This window comes from Vanessa cardui, chromosome 13 (genome assembly GCF_905220365.1).
Source record: "Vanessa cardui chromosome 13, ilVanCard2.1, whole genome shotgun sequence".
NCBI lineage: Eukaryota > Metazoa > Arthropoda > Insecta > Lepidoptera > Nymphalidae > Vanessa > Vanessa cardui.
The window spans coordinates 1,928,503-1,951,330 of NC_061135.1; the positions used below are offsets into that span (position 1 = coordinate 1,928,503).

The 22,828-nt window shown below is 34.0% G+C and overlaps 1 protein-coding gene across 1 annotated transcript in view; it reads left to right on the forward strand.

Annotated features, from left to right (window-relative positions):
- The window catches only part of LOC124534925 (adipokinetic hormone/corazonin-related peptide receptor variant I-like), a 205,682-nt gene that overhangs the window by 181,649 nt on the left and 1,205 nt on the right, over positions 1–22,828 (forward strand). The window contains exon 7 of the mRNA XM_047110968.1: positions 19,991–20,064. Within this exon, the coding sequence (XP_046966924.1) occupies positions 19,991–20,064 (74 nt within the window). The remainder of the gene's footprint in view (positions 1–19,990; positions 20,065–22,828) is intronic.

Genomic DNA, 22,828 nt, shown 5'->3' on the forward strand with positions numbered 1-22,828 from the left:
CCCTGGGTACAAATTGGAACATTCCTTTGTGCCACGAGCTGGGGTATGCGTTTACGTCAGAGATGATATCTGTTCTCAACGCCTCGGCAGCCTTGAAGGACAGGACCTATCGATTATCTGGCTGCGTGTAGACTGCGATGACCATCCGCGAATCTATGCGTGCCTTTATAGGTCCCATAGCGGTAATGTCGAAACCGACCGACTGGTTGAGCACGTCCAATTGGCTACAGATTCCGTGCTGCAGCAGATTCCATCCGCAGAGATCAATATTCTGGGCGACTTTAATGCCCATCACGCTGAATGGCTCGGCTCACGCACCACCGATCATGCGGGTAGATCTGTTCTGGACTTCGCTCTAGCATATGATCTGACACAACTGGTCAACTCGCCAACGCGAATACCGGATGTGGAGGATCATACACCTTCCCTGTTGGACCTTCTGCTGACTTCGCATCCGGATGGCTATCAGGTTACCGTCGATCCCCCTCTGGGCTCGTCGGACCACTGTCTCGTCCGGAGTACAGTGCCGGTTATGCGGTACTCAAGGCCTCGCTTTGTTGGGTGCCGCCGAGTATGGCACTACAAGTCAGCAGATTGGGATGGGATGCGGTCTTTTTTTGCATCTTACCCATGGGGGCAGATTTGTTTCTCGCCGGATGATCCGAACGCTGCTGCTGACTCTGTTGCCGATGTGGTGCTTCAGGGTATGGAACTATTCATTCCTTACTCTGCAGTACCCATCGGTGGCAAGTCCCAGCCTTGGTTTGGTCGCTTCTGCAAAACGGCATCACGCCGAAAGTGGGAACGCTATCAAACCTGGGCTAATGCATCTGCGTCTCGTGATGTAAATACCAGCGCATTCAAAAAGGAATATAACTCTGCCTCTAGGTCCCTCAAAAACGTGATTGCTAGGGCGAAGACGGAGTACATTGGCAGAATTGGCGAAAGACTGGTGCGCCTCCCTTCAGGAAAACGTGCGTTCTGGTCTCTCGCTAAGGCTGTCTTAGGGAATTTCTGTCAGCCTTCGTTTCCATCTCTGCACAGGGACGGTGAGTCATTGGCCCATACCGCGAAAGAGAAAGCTGATCTTTTAGGCTCTCTCTTCGCTTCGAACTCGACTCTGGATGACCAAGGAAAGTCTCCACCGACAATTCCGCGGTGTGATACCACGATGCCGGAGGTTAAATTCCGGCAAAGTGCAGTTCGCAAAGCACTTCTTTCCTTGGATATTCATAAGTCGAGTGGACCTGATGGCATCCCTCCAATCGTGCTACGGACATGTGCTCCCGAGTTGGCACCGGTCTTAACGCGTCTTTTCCGGCAATCCTACACATTAGGCGTCGTCCCGAACTCATGGAAGACAGCTTTGGTGCACCCGATCCCTAAAAAAGGCAACCGCTCAGATCCGTCCAATTATAGGCCTATAGCCATCACCTCCTTGCTCTCCAAGGTAATGGAGTCCCTTATTAACTGCCAGCTCCTGCGGTACCTAGAGGAGAATCAGCTGATTAGTGACCGCCAGTACGGTTTCCGTCGGGGTCGCTCAGCCGGTGATCTTCTAGTTTACCTTACTCACAGGTGGGCTGAAGCAGTTGAGAGCAAGGGGGAGGCATTAGCAGCCAGCTTGGACATAGCGAAGGCCTTCGATCGTGTATGGCACAAAGCGCTTCTTTCGAAGCTTCCTTCCTATGGGCTTCCCGGGAAATTATGCAATTGGATTACCAGCTTTTTGGCAGATCGGAGCATCAAGGTCGTTGTCGACGGTGCATGCTCTGACTTAAAATTCGTCAATGCTGGTGTTCCACAAGGCTGCGTCCTATCACCCACTCTGTTTCTTCTGCATATCAATGATTTGTTGCAAATCGGGAACATTCATTGCTATGCAGACGACAGTACCGTTGACACCTTATACACCGGCCGCGCTAATATTTCTCGGGAAAACGTCGAAGAGAACCGGATCAAACTTGTATCTGAAATCGAATCTTCGTTAAACGAAGTCTCGAATTGGGGCCGACTAAATCTAGTCCATTTCAACCCCAAAAAGACGCAAGTTTGCGCGTTAACCGCTAAAAAAACACCATTTGTCGTATCTCCACAATTTGAGAACATTCCGATAGCCGCTACAGGTAGTATCGGAATACTTGGCGTTGATATTTCGAGCCTCGTTCAGTTCCGCGGTCAATTGGAAGGCAAAGCCAAATTGGCTTCAAAAAAGCTGGGTGTGCTCAGCAAGGCGAGACAGTATTTCACGTCGGCCCATCGCCTAAAACTTTACAAGGCGCAAATTCGGCCTCACATGGAGTACTGCTCTCACCTCTGGGCGGGTGCTCCCCAGTACCAGCTCCTTCCATTTGACCGCATTCAACGTAGAGCGGCCCGAGTTATCGACGATCAAGCCCTTTCCGATCTCCTTGATCCTTTGGCTTTGCGTAGAGATGTTGGATCACTCTGCATCTTCTACCGAATTTTTCACGGGAAATGTTCCGAGGAATTGTTCGGATTAATCCCGGCTGCTGAATTTCACCTTCGGACATCTCGCCAAAACTCTAAGTTTCACCCGCACCACCTTGATGTCCGAAAATCCACAACAGCGCGATTTCTCAGACATTTTCTGCCTCGCACAACTACTTTGTGGAACCAGCTTTCGCCGGCGGTTTTTCCGAACCGATACGACATGGGAACCTTCAAGAAAAGAGCGTACTCCTTTCTTAAAGGCTGGCAACGCACCTGCAAGCCCCCTGGTGTTGCAGATGTCCATGGGCGGTGGTAGTCACTTTCCATCAGGTGAGCCTCCTGCTCGTTTGCCACCTATGCCATAAAAAAAATATATATATATATATATATATATATATATATATATATATATATACTTAGTGTACATTTATGATATTTGCTATCTATGAAATTGAAGCGTGCTGTTTGGCTGGCGGTTTAAATGGCACGCTGAAGTTGTTATAAAGTGTTCCAAGTTATAATTAAGTTATTAAGAGCATTTATATGTCACTGTACTTCTACAGCGATACCTATATTGTTGCGAACGAATAAAGTGCTTTTAAATTGATTACTCGAAATAGTATTAAAACTTTATCGTTATTTAAAAACAATAGTGGGATAACTTGATATTGCTTTGGTTTTGTTTTAATATCTAAAATTCTTAAACATGCTGTTAAGCTGAAAAATAAGAATGTAATTGTTTTGAATAGTTAGCTAAATCCATAAAACTAAAAATTACAATATTTTCTATTTTATATATACATAGAATCACCGATTATATAAAACAAAATAAATTAAATTTCTTTATTCAGTAAGGAAGTATTATTCTTACTTTGACAAACCTTGATTGTCAAACCAAATATTAGCCTCGGTTTGAAAAAGAAATTACCCTGACCACAGAATAACCCGCAATAGAAACGCAAGTAGTGTTTTTGTTAATTTTAGTATTTACAAATATTCAATGTGAAAAGAATTAGCCAGGAGGCGATCGTTTAATTTAACTCACAATTTGTGCAATAGCCTTTCTCACACAAGCGCTCGTTAACTTTTCTTTTTTTGTTTGGTGATAAAGGCATTTTGAACGATTCTACGTTCCTTTTGTTGAACCATATTGCCCCACAAAAGAGCTACTGACTTTATGCAGTCGAGCAAAAGGATTAACAAGTTGATATTTGTTTCTTATATCAATATTATGAGGATAAACATTGGTATATTTATGTACATATATAACATTACAGAATAATAATATATTGAAAAGCAGTTAATATCTTAATTTCTTTAAATTAACGCCTCAATAATTCTCTAGCTCTTTTAGATCCATCACAGTACTTCCATTGAAGTAAATATGTTCTGACCATTCGTCTAGACTTTATTATTTTAAACGGGTACTTGAAGAAATTTCCTTTGTTTTTTTCATATTAAAAAACCGACTTTTTTCTTGAATAAAATCAAAATGGCTACCTCGCTACCATAGACCACTCCGCTAGAATACCATAAACAAGACACACGTCATCATACATCATACATACATATAGATACATCGTTAAAGTATTTTATTAAAATTTATACTCGTACTATTTTAAAAACTGTTGTTGCAGTGCTTTGCCAAACATTGTCTTAAGCTTTATAACATAATCCATAATTACAATGTTTTTAATTCTTTAATGTTACCTTTTTTTTTAGCACACTACTTTTCCCATTTTTACACTGGCCCAATAATACTAAACACGTATACTTAAACAATTAAAATGTAATAAACATTAAAACAAGGCATTTTTCTAATGTAACATATTTCTAATGTATTATACACATAAACCAACCTCTTCAATTAATATCTCTCCCTTGAAGCACATGAAACCACATTTTAATCTGTTGCACGGTTTGAAAGATCTAATCGTACAGACGGATGAAGAAACTTTGCTTAATACGACGTAGATATATATATATATATATATATATATATATATATATATATATATATATATATATATATATATATATATATCTACGTCGTATTAAGCAAAGTTTAAGATATATATATATATATATTATTATATATATATATTACTTTTTATTTTAAACCATAAAACAATAGGTAAGTTTCCTAAATATTAAACTTATTTAATAGGGTATATTTACCATGTTTTTTATTTTGGTTGGTGTTGGATATTTCGTCATTATCTACGAATGTCTTGTCCACGATTATACCGTATTAAATAACTTTCATAATAAAAATAACCATGTTCATTTAAAAAAGTTTCATAATATTTGTAACAAATTTTCCATTGGAATGCAATATCCTGAACTAATAACATTTGTTATTGTAATACTATTGTCCGTAAAAGAAAGTTACTTAGTATTTATTGAACTTTAATTCGAAAGACTGTGTATGTCTTTAACTTCAATAAGAAAAAAATTATTGGTGTCATGAACTTTATCATCACTAGACAGTATAAGACAAAATCGCTATCTACCCCTACGTATGTTTATATTGAACATTACACAAGGCATATTGATGCGGTTTTTCTAGATAGATTGATTCAAGGGGATAGTTTATATATTATGTATAACACATGCACAGTATAATAGAGTAACTGATCATTTTGGTTTCTAAAGTGATGTCGTATTAAAACCTTTTTGCGCTTACGTTCCAAACGCTAGCTAAATGTACTACAGTAGTACTCCTTAAAAATTCTTCCAAAAAGTCTACGATCACATATGACTATCTCTTAAGGATAGACCACAACAGGCATTTATTATCCTCTACTATTAACGAGAAATAATAGAAGAAAATGAAAAATAATCTTACCTTTGAAGGGATTTTTATGACATAGGTGGCAAACGAGCAGTTGAAACTCACCTGATGGAAAGTGACTACCACCACCCATGGGCATCTGCAGGTACTTTGCCGGCCTTTAAGGAAGGAGTACGCTCTTTTCTTGGAGGTTCCCATGTTGTATCGGTTCGGAAAAACCACCGGCGAAAGCTGGTTTCACAAAGTGGTGGTAACTGGTTTCACAAAGAAAAATAAGTACCTTACATACATACATTAATAAATATTTTCAAAGACATTACAGATTTAAATTAGACACAACCGTTTATATTGTCTATTAATAATTCTGTAGTATATTTAATACAAGTATTTCACCCGAGCGAAACCGGGTCGTGTCACTAGTATTATTAAACAATGATATGATGTCCTAAATGTAAAATTGAGTTTTCTTGTAACGCTTACACGTGTATCTATTTTAAATGTCAGGGGTACAGGAAACGCAACCCGACACCACAGCCTTTGCGGTATTACACATCCGCTGTTCATTGTTTTATAATTAAATCCATTGTTCTTTAAAATCAATATTTTAATACTCGAGATTTATTTATTATCTGTAATGTACGTCTAAACAACAACAGGGTATAAATTTCCCCTGCTGTGGCTAAGGGCTCGTCTTCCTTTGGGGAGAAGGTTTGGAACATATTCCACCACGCTATTCCGATGCGGGTAGGTGAAATACACATGTGGCAAAAAAAATATGAAATTAGACACTTGCATCATGCATACTCATGATGTTTTCCTTCACCACCGAGCACGGGATGAATTATAAAGCCAAATTAAGCAAATGAAAATTCAGTGATGCTTGCCTTTGAACTCACAATCATCGGTTAAGATGCACGCGTTCTAACCACTGTGCCATCTCGGCTCTTAGGTACATCTCACTCCGATTTATTATAAAATACGAGGGCATTGAACTTATTAACATTTTCATATTCTTCCACAAAGGATTTTTAATATTGAATTTTTCTTATATTTTTATTATTGGAAAAGAAAATAGTAGCTCAGTATAAACTTTATTGAGAAAAATCATAAAAGAAAAATAATAAGAGATAAGTAACGTATTTAATATGTACGTTACAAGCGATTGGTACATAAGCAAGGATTTGTACTAGGGAGGATCATATAACTTACTAACAGTGAACCTACCTGCCTAAATACTATAAATACAACGCTGCTGTATATCTATAATATCGATATAAACCTAAACTCAATTAGGAGCTATGAGTAAAACGACAACAACAACAGCAACAGCCTGTAAATTTCCCACAGCTGGGCTAAGGCCTCATCTCCCTCTGAGGAGGTTTGGAAGGTGTAATATACATGTGGCCGAATTTCTATGAAATTCGACATATATAGGTTTCCTTACGAAGTTTTCCTTCAACGCCGAGCAGCACAAGATGAATCATAAACACTAATTAAGCACATGAATATTCAGTGGTGTCTGCCTGGGTTTGCACCCGGGATTATCAGTTAAGATGCACGCGTTCTAACCACTGGGCCAACTCGGCTCTTAGCAAGAAACGCGGAAAAATGTAAATCTATGTAACTTATCGATATCTCATAAAAATGTAATCAAAAGTGAAAATCAATCAAATGTCTGTTAACGGCATTTTAGTTACACCACGGCAGAATGGTATTGATAAAATCTTCCTTACAACAACAACAACAGCCTGTAAATTCCCACTGCTGGGCTAAAGGCCTCCTCTCCCTTTGAGGAGAAGGTTTGGAACATGTTCCACCACGTTGTTCCAATGCGGGTTGGTGGAATACACATGTGGCAGAATTTCTATGAAATTTGTCCCATGCAGGTTTCCTCACGATGTTTTCCTTCACCGCTGAGCATGAATCAGCGGTGCTTGCCTGGGTTTGAACCCGCAATCATCGGTTAAGATGCACGCGTTCTAACCACTGGGTCATCTCGACTCACCTCTTCTAAAAAGTCCTTGTTTAACTCGTTTAAAAGAAGATCTTGATAAGTTAATTTTCAAAGTGTATAGGCAATTCCATTACTTTATCGATCTACAAAAAAACTGGAATTTAATAAATTAATTTAAAAAAAACCATTTACATTGGCTATTGATTCAAATTCGCTTAAAATATCTCATGTTATGATGACACGGTGTCGTCGTTCGCAATTATTTGCACGTCATTAGTGCCGGGCTTAAGCTTATTTCACTGCACTGACACCCAAATGTTGATTTATATATGTCATAGAATACATGGGCGAGTTTCAGGATCATCGCAACGTTTCATTTTGCTACTGAACACGTAATGTATGATGAACAAAAATTAGGCACGTAAAAAGTTTTCACTTATATTCTCCAGTTCTAGTGATTGGACAAAGCCCCCAAGAGCCCCTTCTCTCATTTATTGGTTTTATTTGTAATTTCAATTCTTTTATTAATGTTAAAGTACGTGTTGATGAGAATAACGTCGCAACGTCTCAAAATGAAATTTAAAAAAAGGGGAAATTAGAAAAGTTCTGAGCGTAATCTGAGTTACGGAAATTGGATTAATCATGTTGTTTCTTGAATTTAAACAAATTTCAAAGAAGTATTATAATTGTATCCTTAGTGGCTTGATTCTTTATTCTTCATGCATTAAAACCTATAGGGTCTTAAATGTAGCCGGGATCCTGGGGAACCACGGTGCGTTCTCACACATGGTTGTAAACCTATGGAATAATCTCAGCACTGCGAGCTCTTAGAAATTTAAAACGTTGATGCACGATAAATAATTTGACCAATTTACTTTTACAAGGGGCGATTTACATGAGCAAAGAATGTTTAGAGGTTCCTCGAGGGTCAGATTCCCTCTGGGATCAATTTTTGAACCATTCTTCTTCCTAATATATAAAAAACTTCCTTACATTTTATAGTTAACAAACACGTATTGTTTAATGGTGTTTATATGATGTGTTAAGATATACCTTCTGTATATAAGTAGTGAGCCAGTGTAACAATAACTCACTTACTCTTCAAAATCGAAATGTAAAAATTTTGCCGTCTGTTGATATAAAATCTCATTTATTAAGCCGATTTTTTCCCAGTGATTATGAGACGATAACTGCACATAAAAGAAATTCTGAAGATCTTCTTCATCCTTAGTGCAGAAAATTGAAGAGAATTATTGCTTGCAATTTAAAAAAGAGAGTGGATAACAGGTTAAAACATACTGGCCGAATAGATCGCAGCGCTGTATTAAAAAATAAACAATGTAAAACGTGCGAACACTATCATATTTCTCATTGCATAATTCAATAAATATTTTTGACAAGGACAACCGCTGAGATTCTCCATCTGGTTTGTCGGGTTTTCTCGGTAGAATATGCATTCCGAATATTTGATAGCTTTACATTCAATTTATCTTGTGGAATGCGAGTGAAATGACGTTATGAATTTACTATTCGTACTTGAATAAAGTTTTGAAGTTGAATATTCATTCTCGCAACACACTTAACTCAATTATACTTACTTACTAAAACGTGACACAAGCAGTACTATTAAATATGATTTATGTAACCGGATTTGGCTAAACACTAATCCAGAGCATTGGTCGTTGTTGTTAATTATTATAAAACATCATTAACGTCTGAACGTCTTTCGCCTTTTTTATAATATAGAATAGGCCAACAGATGGTAAGTGGTCACCACCGCCCACATAATGTCATTGGCATTATTACAGCGCCAATGTGCATTATAGTTATTAACCAATAATAGTCACACGCGGCTCGCGTTAAACTAAAAAGGAGCCTTTCTTGTTTGCTACATTTTTTTGTTATGTTAGAGGTTGGCGGCCGAGCATATGGGCCATCTGATGGTAAGTGGTCACCATCACCCATAGACAATGACGCTGTAAGAAATATTAACTATTCCTTGCATCGTCAATGTGCCACTAACCTTGGGAACTAAGATGTTATGTCCCTTGTGCCTGTAGTTACACTGGCTCACTCAGCCTTCAAACCGGAACACAACAATACTGAGTACTGTTATTTGGCGGTAGAATAACTGATGAGTGGGTGGTACCTTCCCAGATGGGCTTGCACAAAGCCCTACCACCAAGGAACATACCAAATTTCATGAAATTCAGTTCAACAGTTTGATCGTGAAAGTGCGACTGACAGACAGACAAGGTTACTTTCACATTTATAATATTAATATAGATTCCTTATATAGCCAATGAGTCACGTGACACGTCCTTTGTGGTTGTAGTGACAATGGCTTTCTCATCCTTTAAGCTAGACTAAACAAGATAAACTAATTGGCGACATAATGTGTATATTTGTAGATAGTGTGTGATATATACCAAGGGATTAAACAAAGCCCTACCCCCAAGTGAACTTGCTTTAAACGTCACTCGTTCGCCCACGTATGTTGGTCGTGGGCGATTTGATGCAAATAGATCGTTTCACATTGACTTAGAAGATACTGAAAGTGCAGATAGAACTTTATTACCTTGATAAATTCATGTGAAGTTGACAAGTGAGGTAATTTTATTTTTCATATCAAAAATAATATCGATATACCAATTTCTTCCTTAGAGATTCTGATCAAATGTATTACTTTATAATTATTAATTAACTCGAAAAAACATATTTATATACATATACAATATACATATTAATGTTGTCATAATCAATAATAAATAATTATTCGTTTGATGTATTTTCCCAAGATATGTTATATTTTGGAAAAAAACAACTGTGTATGGAGGAAGAGAATGTTTATGTAACTATGTAATTGGTAGGTCCAAAATATACTGGGGGGCTGTACATTAAAAATTATGAATTTTAAAAAATACATATTTATAAAAATATAGATATAATTTTTAAAAAATATTTTAAATAATTGGGATAAAAGAATGTTTGAATAATAATTGTATTATAATTTAGAATTATTTACCATATTACAAATGAATTCATAGTTTCCACTGATGATAGAGTTATTTTATATTTATCATTCCAATGAGACAAAAATCAATCAAAGGTCGGTTGTAAAAGATGGTAAAGAAACATACTTTAAAACTTCATTCGAATATATTCGATACATTCAGTATATCGAATCTGAAGTTTGAATTTGATACTAAGCCGATAATATAAATAGAAAAAGCACGAAACCGAAGATTTAGGAAGTGTTACCAGTGCCCCTACAAAAATACCCTTAATTAATTTAATCTATATTTAAATCAAAGAAATATTTTTGGAATAATTATTTCATTTAAAAAAAGCAATTAAATTATAAGACAAAAAGAATCTGTCAGAATAAATCTCCGACATTTTCATACAAATACTACCCTTTTATATTGGCTGACAGCTAACAAATTGATCTGAAACGATGCAAAATGTCGTCTAAAGAAATACAGCAAACGAATGAGACAATAAAATCAAAATGTAACATTTTTTTACTGAACGTTTAAAATATATGTAATTTAGTTCATTCTTCATCATTATCATTACATTAATTACCGCTGTCTGATTCTATGTATGCTTAGATCTTTAAAATTACGCAACGGATTTGGATGCGATTTTTTTTAATAGATAAATTGATTCGAGAGGAATGTTTTTGTATATAAAACATGGACAATATACTAAAGTCAAACAACAGTACTCGGTATTGTTGTATTCCGGTTTGAAGTGTGTGTGAGCCAGTGTAACTACAGGCATAAGGGACATAATATATATAATATGTTCCCAAGGTTGGTGGCGCATTGACGATTTAAGGAATACTTAATATTTCTTACAGCGTCATTGTCTATGGGTAATGGTGGCCACTTACCATCAGGTGGCCCATATGCACGTCCGTCAACCTAGACCATAAAAAAATAAAAAAACTTTTGTAGTATATTTATTATCAGTATTTTACTCGTGATAATCCGGGTCGCGTCGCCAGTTAAATTACAAGGCAAAGCCAAATCAAAGGTATGGACTAGCAACACCTTTATACAGGCAGTCGGGTACAGACTTTTTATAAAAGTTAAAATTAAAAAATAATAATCTATTTGTAGCCGTTTGTTTTTAGCTTTATCGATGGAAACTATGTCAATGTAACGAATTAATACAGATCAGCTTAACGAACATATGTTACTGTAACTTTTGCTTCGCTTAATTAAACGGCTTTGGTACTTCAATTATTGTGATTGATAGCCAAAATTAGTATGGTACTTGCATTAAATAAGTTAATATATAAATATTAGTACTTTCGAAATACTTTTTTTATTTAAATGAACTTAATAATTTTGATATTTCAAAATTAAATGGCAAGGTACAAATAAATTACGAACCATAGTTTTTAAATTTAGTTACGGTTGAATTATTCTACAACTAAAAATTATGCCAGCTAGACTCAACGTGGGTCACTTGAAAGCAAAGTGCATTTAAAAAATCAACGTTCTATAAATTAGAATAACTTGTCGTATTAATAAATTATGACGATAAAATATAAAAGAATGCAAGGCAACGAGAGTGTACGTACTTCTAAAATCCAGAAACCGGGATATTACTGAGAATTTTTCTACTGTAAAATTCAAAACAATTTCGGCTCGACGTAGGGTTTGAACCCTGTTCTGAGTTGACAACGATCTGTGGCCAATTATCTAGCCACTACACCTACGACACTTCAAAGGCTTATATATTAATTATTTTATAAAGCCGATTCGAATCACAGCGACTAAAGATAAACAAATAACTTTGACGTTGAATTTACATCATTAGTCGAGATAATATTCGTAAAATAGCGTTTTGAACATCGACGATGTATGATATCGGGAATTTGTAAGTTTATTTAAGTTGGTATCAATTTAAGTGGAATAGTGTTGTACTATAAATAAATATATAAACATTAACTGTTTAAAGGCATGATGAATATCAAAGTCTAAATTTAATTGAGCCTACAAATACCAAACGTCGAATCAATGCCGAAAAATTGGGTGCTTTTATTCCGATATTCTCATTAACATTCTATGGTCGAATTTCCGAGCAGTTAAAACGCATGCACCTTAATTGATGATTGTTCAAAACCCAGTCAAGCACCACTGATTTTCCAGGTGCTTAATTACATTCTCGTGTTCAAAGTGGGTTCACTGTGAAGGAATACAGCGTGAGAAAGCTAGCTATTTCTGATTGGTGGAGCTCCAAATCTTCTGCCAGAATCTTCTTTCGGAAGAGGAGGCCTTATTCCAGTGGGGCATTTATGTTACTCTGGGGTTTGAAGTTTGATACCAAATTAAACTACTAGTACAATATAATTGTCAAAATAACTATTCACAAGAAACAGGTTTTCTGAAAAAATATTTGTTGATTAGTTAGATTGGTTGCTGTATCTTTCCGTCTTAACTTCTTTATTATTATTATGATTTGTATTTATTTGTGTTTCTTTCTCTTAGTCATATATTTTATGATACTATTTAATATTGGAAACTCTATTGGTTTATATATTTCTTATAATAATTGAATTTAATGTGTAATTGTAATGCTTGTAAAATAAATACTGGTTTGCACCGGTAATCGGCGGTTATTCAGTAATTTTAATGTCTAACGTAAGAAAGAAAATATAAAAAACATATGTAAGAACTATAACGAAAAAATAGATACTAAAAATTCATTTCCAAAAAAAAAACAATTGATACTTATATTGAAGCGAATAATTTCTTTTGTATCTCGTAATCATCCCAGACTATTATATATTGCTGGCTGACCTTGAAAATATAAACCAAATCAATTTGGTATTTGATAAAACTCAGGCTTACAAACAACAATCTTACTGATATTATAAACTAATATAAAATCAATATATAGCATAAAGAAATAATATTGTACCATCTCATTTTACCTCTTCATAATATGAGAAATTTGGAATGATGGAATGATGAAAATAGATGAACGAATATTTGTAACTCAATCGCCGCGGAACGGTTGAATGGATCTGAATGAAATTTGCCACATAAATACATTGAAATATGTAATACTTATAACATAATATTATTTTTATTAAGAACAGCGACAAGACATCACCATTCCTACACCCCTCTACACCCCCCCCCTTCCCCGCCCTCAGCACACATGGGTGAAGCCAAGGTGGATACTAGTAATCATCAAATCAATCAAACGATACTAGTTTCCATCTAGTAGTAACTACACTTTCTATCTATCTAAACTTTCGCATTTAGAATATTAGTAAAATAGCAGATTAGATAGATAGATAGGTAGTAATTAGGAATCATTTTCATTACATTAATTATTTAATGGCAAATTTATAAATGTATAAATATTTTATGCGTTCTGTTTACCACATTAATTAATTTTGACATTATCTATTTATGTACAAATTTAATATGACACAAATTAATTGTATAATTAATCGTTAGTGTAGTTAATTAATTAAGTTAATTGAAATAACGAATATACAAACGTATTCACAATTAATTTCTATCGCCAAGATGCTCCCGTACAAAGAATACGAAGATCTTAACTGAAGGGTGAATTATTATAAATACAAATTAAGATTTGTCTTGTATTGTTTTTATAATAATCCGCCTCAGCTCGACATTGGAGAAAATTACATATTTTGGAAGAAATTACATTCCAAGTTTTTACAATATGTTTCAACCTTGTAGAGTTAATCTCATTGAAAGGAATGGCGGAGGGGCACAATCACATTTAATAACTAAAATAACAAGAGAGAAAAATACGTATCTTTGCTTATTAATAAGCCTCACAATAGTCCTAAATGATCTTTAACATCTGGCATCTAACGTGATGCAACATTAAAATTATATCCTCTCGGAGAAAGGCTTGGTCACATTTGATGGCGGCCATCTTACCACCACACGCGTCATTGGTCAAGTCAATTGGCGCGCGCGGTCATTGGTCAATTCAAATAGCACGAGCGATCATTGGTCAATTCAAATAACGCGCGCTTCCCTATTTGCTGTTACAAACATCGGACGTTATTCACGAAATCAATCCCACGGATTTCAAAAAGCTAGGGAAGACTCAATAAATAAAACCATGAATCATCAATAAATAAAACCATGAGTCATATATGACTTCCTCAAATTTTCAATAATGATTTTAATATGCCTTTCACGAAACGAGCTCCCAAAGGAATTTGTCCTTGAGCGTTCATTGGTTAAACGTTTGTCAAACTAATAATCTTTATTAATGATAATAACTAAATGGATTTTACATGCTCATTTGGCCGCTATCTGGTACCAAGTATGAATATTTACTTCCCAAGACCCCGAATCGCGGATTGGACTACAAAAAGTAGACAAATTGGAATCACTAGTATATGAATATGGCTGACTTAATAACCATTTACATTTGACCGATTACTTTAAAGCTTGTACATTTTGAGAGACTTTTATATTAACCGATGATTCTGAGTTCAAACCCGTGGTAAGCTCCAACGCATCCACGTCTTTAATTTATATTTATTAAACCATCTCGTGCTCGGCGGAGAAAAGAAATCAATGCTATGAATCTTGCCCCTGGCGTATACACCAACCCGAATTATCCACCGCTTCACCTCTTACAAAAAAGCCTTAACTTTGTTCTTATTCTTTGCTTCGTATTTATAGGTTATTAATTTACTAATCTCATTACTGTAAATCATAATAATCATCGAAATGTATATAACACTAGTTGTCTCCTGCAACTTCGCTCATGTTTGGGGTTTAGCTGTCAGATTAGGCTTCATCAGAATTAGTTTATCTAGGTTATGTATTAGGGTAGGTGTTGTATAGGTTGGCGGACGAGTATATGGGCCACCTGATGGTAAGTGGTCGCCATCACACTGGCTACACTGGCTCACTCACCCTTCAAACCGGAACACAACAAAACTGAGTACTGTTGTTTGGCGTTAGAATATCTGATGAGTGGGTGGTACCTACCCAGACGGGCTTGCACAAAGCCCTACCACCAAGTAAAAAGCTGTTTTAAAAGCGTAACGTACAGACAGACTTTCATTTGTCATTTATAATATTATTATAGATGTACTTTAGCTTGATTAACGGATTAGAGGTCCTTGTTTGTCTGCAAATGCTATGCGTTTGACATTATGAAGGAGTTAGTTGATAACTACGAACTCAAACTGATGTCATCCGAATTGGGCTGATATTCGAAATTTGAAATTTGAAATTAAATGTCAAAATATTTATTCAATACATTTTTATATAATCTATCTTATTTTATCTGTGGCTGTATGAATACAGGCAATGGCAATATGTCCATTTTTAATATTAAGACAATTAAAATCACGTTCAAAATATATGCATGAAAATTGTTTTTTTTTATGTAATATACGTCTAATTAAATAAGAAAAAAACACTATTTTTTGTAAAATTACAGCTTGTAAACCACTACTCAGCGAAGGCCTCCTTTTCCTTTGAGGAAATGTTTTTGGAGCTTATTCCATCATTCTACTCCAATGCAGTTTGGTGGTTATATATGTGGCAGAATTTCTTTGCAACTAAACACATACAAGTTTTATATCGTTTCATAAACACAAATTAAGCAAAGGCAAATTCAGTGGAGCTTTCCTGGATTTGAACAAGTGACCATCGGCTGAGGTTTACAAGTTCCAATCACTGGGCTATGTCTATTCTTTTTGTAATCACCGAAAACTATTAAACCAATATAAGTAAAACATATATGAGAAGAGCAGCGCGTTTCAATAGGATTTAATATAAATAAAAATTTTAACAAAAAGAAAACCCACCGACTCCAAATATAACAATAATTATAACTACATTATATAATCGTTAATCGACTTTTAAGTAGTCTAATATTTTTCATTTCATTTAACTTAGGAAGACTCTAAAAAATATGTTGAATACGCAATTATTTTAATTACGTTTTCGTGCATATTCATTTGTTTTAAAATAGTGTTTTGTTTGAAGTCGGTTTTTCTTTTTGTTAAAATTTTTATTTATTTTTTGATTTTAAGTGAAGCTGATGTTGACTATTTTTTTTTTAATATAGATAGATTAAGCGTTCCGTTTATATGAGTCAGAAACTACTTCGAGGACAATTTCAAAGGAAACTTGCGAATAAAACAAAAATAGACTTTCGAAAATGCGGATTTAACACGTCACGCGGCGTAAACTACAAGGATCCCTCGAAAGAGCTGTAATCGAACTCAGCAAAAAGCTTTGAAAAAGACCAACTATATTTCGTATATCATATGACATCACATCACATACACAAAATTTGATTAAAGATAGTAAGAAATTCTGCCCCATATCGCACCCTAACTGCGAGCCGTATAGGAGTTCCATCACTACATAGTATAAACCAAAGTCGCTTTCTCTGTCCCTATATCTTTAAATCTACGCAACGTATTTTGATGCGGTTTTTTTTAAAAGATAGTGTGATTCAAGGGGAAGGTTTGTGTATATAATAAATGAACAATATAGTAAAGAAACACTGATAATTTTAGAAGTTTGCGATGTGATGTCGTAAATAAACAAATTCTGTAGTATATTTTGTATCAGTATTGCACCCGTGCGAAGCCGGGGTGGGTAGCTAGTTGATTATAATATTCGACAATGTTAATTACATAAACATAACCACATTACGGAAGGTGACTCAAATATCCAAATAACCTATAAATAAAAGATTCGACTGAGTATCGCTAACGTGCTCCTCAGAATTGTTCCGTTCCCTTCCGTTCCGTTACTTTGTCATGGATCCTGTGCTCAGAACCTTACCAAACTTTCACCAAATTACCCTTGAAGTATATTTTTTATAATAAAAAAAGAATTATCAAAATTGGTTAACGTGATTTTCAGTTATTCACCTATTTGCCTCGCATATGCATAATGCAAATTTAAGACTTATGTCGTTTTCACATGGATACAATCATCGGAAAAAAAAATAAAAAAATGGGACCCCACGAGAAGCACTACCTTTCAAACAAAAAAAAAATTATCAAAATCGGTCCACCCAGTGAAAAGTTATGAGGTAACAAACATAAAAAAAAAAATACAGACGAATTGATAACCTCCTCCTTTTGGAAGTCGGTTGATATAAATAAAATTTTAACAAAAAGAAAAACCGACTTCAAACAAAACACTATTTTAAAACAAATGAATATGCACGAAAAAGTAATAAAAATAATTGCGTATTCAACATATTTTTTAGAGTCTTCCTAAGTTAAATGAAATGAAAAATATTAGACTACTTAAAAGTCGATTTACGATTATATAATGTAGTTATAGTTATTGGTATATTTGGAGCCGGTGTCAGCCACGGTGCCCTTGCCCCAACAATCAAAAGAAAGAAGCGATACGAGCCCCTTGATTGATCCAGTATATTATTGTGTAAAAGGTAATTTGTAAAAAACATATTTGTTAAAGCATTCTCGTATTGTTTTTTGATAGATATACTGTAGGGTTTTATTGGCAATATGTCCATTTTTAATATTAAGACAATTAAAATCACGTTCAAAATATATGCATGAAAATTGTTTTTTTTTTTATGTAATATATGTCTAATTAAATAAGAAAAAAACACTATTTTTTGTAAAATTACAGCTTGTAAACCACTACTCAGCGAAGGCCTCCTTTCCCTTTGAGGAAATGTTTTTGGAGCTTATTCCATCATTCTACTCCAATGCAGTTTGGTGGTTATATATGTGGCAGAATTTCTTTGCAACTAAACACATACAAGTTTTATATCGTTTCATAAACGACACCGACTCCAAATATAACAATAATTATAACTACATGATATAATCGTTAATCGACTTTTAAGTAGTCTAATATTTTTCATTTCATTTAACTTAGGAAGACTCTAAAAAATATGTTGAATACGCAATTATTTTTATTACTTTTTCGTGCATATTCATTTGTTTTAAAATAGTGTTTTGTTTGAAGTCGGTTTTTCTTTTTGTTAAAATTTTATTTATTTTTTGATTTTAAGTGAAGCTGATGTGGACTAACTAATTTTTTTTAATATGGATAGATTAAACGTTCCGTTTATATGAGTCAGAAACTATTTCGAGGACAATTTCAAAGGAAACTTGCGAATAAAGCAAAAATAGACTTTCGAAAATGCGGATTTAATACGTCACGCGGCGTAAACTACAAGGATCCCTCGAAAGAGCTGTAATCGAACTCAGCAAAAAAACTTTGAAAAAGACCAACTATATTTCGTACATCATATGACATCACATCACATACACAAAATTTGATTAAAGATAGTAAGAAATTCTGCCCCATATCGCACCCTAACTGCGAGCCGTATAGGAGTTCCATCACTACATAGTATAAAACAAAGTCGCTTTCTCTGTCCCTATATCTTTAAATCTACGCAACGGATTTTGATGCGGTTTTTTTTAAAAGATAGTGTGATTCAAGGGGAAGGTTTGTGTATATAAAACATGAACAATATAGTAAAGTAACACTGATAATTTTAGAAGTTTGCGATGTGATGTCGTATATAAACAAATTCAGTAGTATATTTAGTATCACTATTGCACCCGTGCGAAGCCGGGGTGGGTAGCTAGTTGATTATAATATTCGACTATGATAATTACATAAACATAACCACATTACGGAAGGTGACTCAAATATCCAAATAACCTATAAATAAAAGATTCGACCGAGTATCGCTAACGTGCTCCTCAGAATTGTTCCGTTCCCTTCCGTTCCGTTACTTTGTCATGGATCCTGTGCTCAGAACCTTACCAAACTTTCACCAAATTACCCTTGAAGTATATATTTTATAATAAAAAAAGAATTATCAAAATTGGTCAACGTGATTTTCAGTTATTCACCTATTTGTCGCGCATATACATAATGCAAATTTAAGACTTATGTCGTTTTCACATGGATACCATCATCGGAAAAAAAAATAAAAAAAATGGGACCCACGGGAAGCACTACCTTTCAAACAAAAAAAAAATATTAAAATCGGTCCACCCAGTGAAAAGTTATGAGGTAACAAACATAAAAAAAAAAAAAAAAAAAAATACAGACGAATTGATAACCTCCTCCTTTTGGAAGTCGGTTGAAAATATTAAAATGCTGCTGCTGAAAATTTTGACTATTAATTTTGTTAAGTACAAATATCAATAAGTGATAGTACATATATAAACCGACTTCTAAAAAAGGAGGTTATCGAAGTATATGTATGAAACATTTTTATGTTAGTGTATGCTAGTGTATGTTTGTATGTTTGTCCACGAATTTCTCGAAAACTAAATGTCGTATTGATATGATCATTTGGTATCACAAGTTGGGAACACTAACACACATACACTTCAAATTAGGGAAGAGTGTAAGTTTCAGTAAAATGGGTCTAGTAGTTTCATAGATATGTTTCTTTATTTTTAGTACACTATCCTTTCTAATTTTGAAGTTTAATTTTCTATAAATCATTTAAAAAATACTATTGATTCAAAGCTTACCTTCGTAACTTCGAACCTTAATTTAAGAACATTAGAAAGCCAAATGTTAGCAGTACGACTTACGACGTACTGGACGTAAAGTTCATTTTCTCGAAATGAAACAATTGAAGATTGATGATTTCGAAGACGCATAATTCGGGTGCGATCGGTTTTACGAATTTTGCCGATGATACATCTAAGCTGTGTCGTAATATAAAACTTTCTTAACGAACAAGTGTGGTATTCTTTGTCATTTAAATAGTCCTGTTTGTTTCAGCTAACTCAGGTACCAGCTCTTTGAAACATAGAAACAACAACACAGCCGGCGCGTGTCTCGTTAAATCTGTTAAGGTAAGACAATGCTTCGTTAGACTAAGATAGTAGTAATTAGCTCTTAAAAGTGCTTAGTAAGACACTAATTAAATAGCTCTTATACACTAAGCACCATGTCCGAATTATATAGTGTATCATATAAATGCATTTGAATGCTCCTCGCTTTGCCAAACAAATGTAAATAAATATTTAAATAGCAAACTTTAATTAATATTTGTTTGTGTTTTATTTATGATATGTAGAATACGTATAAATATATAATGGGACCGATTGAACAAATAGAAAATGAACTGTTTAAGCTTTTATATATTCGATTAAAATTAAGACATTAAGAAGGTGCAAATATTTAAAAAACTAAACACTATTTTACATTATATAATATGTGATTATATTTTCACTTGATGATGTTGTAATATATTATAAACATGTCATCTTAAAATTGGCTTATTTAGTATAATATCAGAATTCAACTTAAATTATGTATTAAAAGGAATACAATCTGAGTTTATTCAACCATCCCAATGTGGGTTGGTGGAAACATTTGAGTCAAACAACGACTTATACTTGTTTCCTCAAGATGTTAATTAACGTGAAAACTAGTGAACGTATCAAAACTATATAAGACAGAACAATATACGCGGAATCATCCATTAGTAATATGTTTATTCATTTAATTTATTCTTCACCTTTGAATTATCAAACTCAGGAAGCAAAAGTAACAGCTAGTGAATTATAAACCCAAATTAAATTCATACAATCAAATACTCAATCAATTTGTTTATTTATTTATTTATTAAAGAACCACCAACAAAATTACATGTGGATATTTTACATACAAATTATCTATCGGTTGCAATTAAACATAATTTAACTTCAAGGTAGTTACAGCTTGCATAAAAAGTAAAACTATACGAAAACATATAAAGCTAAAATTAAGTCTCAAACTATACTCCAGCCAAATTCGATGTGGAATGTTTAATAACAAAGCGTTGCTTAGCAACCAACGTCAGGCAGATGCTCAAAACATTTTTAGAAATATGTACAACAATTATTTTTGATGTTCATAAAAATTAAATTTGATGATTAATAATAAAATATTTAAGACAAAGGACAAAGCACATTCTTGGTTATAATTATAATACTTATGATCATCTGGAATAATGTAGATCTCACAAATAATACCTCCAATTTTAAAATGATATCAGAAATTACATCGTAGTTATATAATTCGCTTTATTAACTTTATCTATCGCCTCCTAAACGACAGGACTCATTAAGATTAATTTGAAACAGTGATTTTAGTGCTATATTTATGCGAGCCAAAACAAGAAGAGAACTTTTTTTTAATCTATGTGTAATGAAACGTTGTGTGTAATGTTAACATTCTTAACCTGTTGTGGTTATACTACCATTATAATACGACTAAAAATATACACCACCAATTACGAAGAGCCTGTATCGCTATTATATACCTTCCTAAATCTGCCAATTGCTTAAAAAACACTCCAAATGTTGCAAACCTGCGATTTCTTTACGTCAGTATTAAAATATAGGGTTGTTAGTTTTGTAGTAATATTATAGTGGTAATTACAATTTTTTTCACTTTTATTTTAAGCTAATTTTCATATAAATTAAGTATTGACCGGCTAAATAAAATTTTTGGATTCGGTATTAAATTAATTTTTTTGTGTTTAAACAGGAAATTGCGTTGTAATGAACATAGTTGTAATTATAATAATAATTATTTTTTATTAAGAGTGTATCAACCCTAATTATGATGACACATAGTTTGTTTACTAAAATTCCAGATCGAATGTGGCTGGAGTATAGGAATGTAAAGTCATATTTAAATAGATATGATTTTACAAGATATAATCAAACTTAATTAAGACAAAATCAGCCAAAGCTAGAACCGTATTCCTCTAAGATTCATGTGCTCAAATCACTGGTGTCGGCGAAGCTATAATTATTTATTTAAATAAATAAACATTAATAAAGAAATTTATAAATATATTATTGATAATCCATTTAAGATCTCGAGAAGACTAATGAATTCTCGGTAAGCGATAGTTGTATACAATTATTCATTTATTTTTAGCATACTACGTTTATTGAACTTTATTAAGTGTATCTGAAACCATGAATATTTTCGGATACATGCCTGATTTTCATTAAAAACTTCCGAAGTATTCGGTGATCGAGAATAGCTTAAATATTATTATGGTGTATTTCGAGTGACTTTGATACTATGGATAAAACAAGCCACCAAGATTTTTTTGCAAACAAATCTCTAATGAAACCCGCATTGAATTTAGACGACCTCCGTGGTCGAGTGGTGTGTACACCGGTTTTCATGGGTACGCCACTCTGAGGTCCCGGGTTCGATTCCCGGCCGAATCGACGTATATTACCATTAGTTTTCTATGTTGTCTTGGGTGTGGGTATTTGTGGTACCGTCATTACTTCTGATTTCCATAACAAAAGTGCTTCAGCTACTTACATTGTGATCAGAGTAACGTATATGATGTTGTCTCATATTTATATTATTATATTTATTTATATTGAAGCAGAGTGGTGGAATACAATCCTAACCTATTCCTCAAAGGGAAAGGAGACCTTAGTCTATCAATGGCAAATTTACAGACTCTTACTGTACATACAGCTAACAAATTTCGCATCTCAATTTCTTTAAGTACATTTTTTACAAAACCACTTTATTATAATTCTAATATTATATTTCATTCGAGTACAAAGCATTTTTGCGAAGCGATAAAATATTTGC